The sequence below is a fragment of the Echinops telfairi genome, unplaced genomic scaffold (assembly GCF_000313985.2).
Source record: "Echinops telfairi isolate 266 unplaced genomic scaffold, ASM31398v2 ScPeMD7_7417;HRSCAF=8455, whole genome shotgun sequence".
NCBI lineage: Eukaryota > Metazoa > Chordata > Mammalia > Afrosoricida > Tenrecidae > Echinops > Echinops telfairi.
In genome coordinates this window covers 5,685,890-5,688,223 of record NW_022111317.1, presented here as the reverse complement: position 1 = coordinate 5,688,223, position 2,334 = coordinate 5,685,890, and the positions used below count along the sequence as shown (strand labels likewise).

General features: G+C 51.8%; 1 protein-coding gene across 1 annotated transcript in view; it reads left to right on the top strand.

The window, feature by feature from the left end:
- Positions 1 to 1,084: 1,084 nt before the first annotated feature.
- The window catches only part of SNX15 (sorting nexin 15), a 16,054-nt gene continuing 14,804 nt past the window's right edge, over positions 1,085 to 2,334 (top strand). Inside the window, exon 1 of the mRNA XM_013007444.2 lies at positions 1,085 to 1,112. Coding sequence (XP_012862898.1) covers positions 1,085 to 1,112 — 28 coding nt within the window. The remainder of the gene's footprint in view (positions 1,113 to 2,334) is intronic.

Below are 2,334 nucleotides of genomic sequence, written 5' to 3'. Positions count from 1 at the left end.
ATTCCAAAGAAAGGTGATCCAACAGAATGCTCGTCCAATGGAGTGGTCCCACTGGTAGCACATGCAAGCAACGTTTTGCTGAAGATCATTCAACAACAATTGTGCAGTGCACCAACAGGGCGCTGCCCAAAATTCGGGCCGGATTCAGAAGGGGACATGGAACAGGGATGCCGTTGCTGACGTCAGATGGGTCTTGGCTGAAAGCAAAGATCAAGAAAATGCCTGTGTTTGATTGCCTAGGCTAAGGCCTTTGTGTGGGTCCCAACAAACTATGGGTGACTTTGAGGGGAATGAGAATTCCGTGACACTTTATTATACATGGAGCAAGAGGCACTGCATGGGTTAAAGTCAGGGAAAGGTGTGTGTCAGGGTTGTATCCTCTCACCCTGCTTACTCAGTCGAGCGCATCCTCAGAGGAGCTGGCTTAGATGGGGGAGAAATGTGGCATCAGGATTGGAGGATGGCTTAGTATGACCTGCAGTCCGCAGGTGACAATCATCCTCACTTTCAGGACTTGCTGACAGACATCAAGGATTGCAGCCTTCAGTATGGATTGCCATGCAATGTAAAGAAGACCAAAATCCTCACAACGAGACCACCAGGTCACATGAATAGATGGAAGCATGAGTAAAATGGTCAAGGATGTGGTCTTGCTTAGAGACACAATCACTGCTCCTGGAAGCAGCAGTCAAGAAAGCAAGGGACACATTGCACTGGGTCAATCTGCCGCCCGAGACCTGGAGAGTGTTGAAGAGCAAGGGTGTGTGTGACTTTGAGGACTCTGGTGCACCTGACCCGAGCCCTGGTGTTTTCCATGGCCCCACATGCCTGTGCAAGTCGACACGGAAGAAGGAACCCTGAAGAAGAATCAGGGCATTTGAATTACGGTGCTGGTGAAGAACCTTGACCGTGCCAGGGCCTGCTAAAAGGACAGCCGGTCTGTCTCGGAAGAAAGAAGGCCAGAGTGACCCTTAGAGGCAAGGCTCCCTCTCAAATCATTTGGGCATGTTGTCGGGAGAGGCCACTCCCTGGAGAAAGACATCATGCTTGGTAAGGTGGAGAGGCAGTGAAAAAGACAGGCACCATGGCTCGCCAGGCACGTGGCTCGCCAGGCACGTGGCTGCAACAGTGAGAGGCACCGTGGCTCTCCGGGCACGTGGCTGCAACGGTGGGCTCAAAGAGGACTGGGCAGTGTTTAGTTCTGTTATGTGTAGGGCCGCTACGGGTCGGAACCACGTCGATGTCACCTGATAACTATTTGATAGTTCAATCGGATGAAGATAAATGCCATCATCGCAATTTCAGAGCATCGGCACCTTTCTTGACTCGTTAGCTCCATTTCCCCCTGACCTCCCCTCCCATGTCCCTCGGTAGTAAAAAACAATAATCTTATTGGCATATAGTTCATATCTGACAATCTAATCATTCGGTCACATTAAGAAGCACTGTGCAATCGTCCCACAATCAGTGTCGGAACGTGTTCTCGTGCTCCTTGCTGGCACCCAGTCACCCTCATCCTCGCCACCACGGCCCTGGGTACTCACCAATCCAGTTAACGTCTCTCGAGATCTACCTATCCTGGGTCTCATATACCGAAAATCAGACCAAACACCAGACAGGACGCCAAGAAACCAGCCAACAACGATGACTTAGAAAAACTCAATCAAAAAGAAAGAGGGTGTTTAAAATGGAAGGAACTTTAGAACCAGTCAAAAGGGAGATCAAAGAAGGGGTTACGTTTTAACCTAACGCACATCTGCCATCACCGATGTTACACTGCTCTCTGACAGCAAGGCTTCGCATCATGCTCTCTGTCGGACAGCCAGAACTGAGCCCCAACCGGTAAGCTCCCTGGTTGATGCTCAGCCCGTTGTCCAACTGCCTGTGCCTGTTTCCCTACCGGGGTGCCAATAGCAGTTCCTGTTTTCTAACGTTGGCAGGAGGACCCGGCGGGCTGACGTCTGCTGTGCCACCTGCACTGGGTGGTGTCATTGCATAGCTATCTTCAACACGATGGGAGCCAGGAGTCCTGGCAAGTTGTCCTGGTGCCCTACTGCCACTGTCACACGAAGACCACAAGTGGATGCTTTTAAGATAAAGGATCTTTATTTTCTCCCAGTTCCGCAGGCTGAACATCCAAACTAGGGTCTCAGCCCTGTTGGTGCCTTGTCAGTAGCCCTGGGTGGGGCTGGGCTGGTGGAGGACCCCCACGTGGTCTCTGACTTCCACACGTGGCCTCTGTCTCTACTGCTCTTGGAACTCAGAAGAGAAGGAGGTGTGGGGCTGACTCTGTACTGGCACCTGCCCTCTGCCGCCCTGTCCTCCTCAGCATGA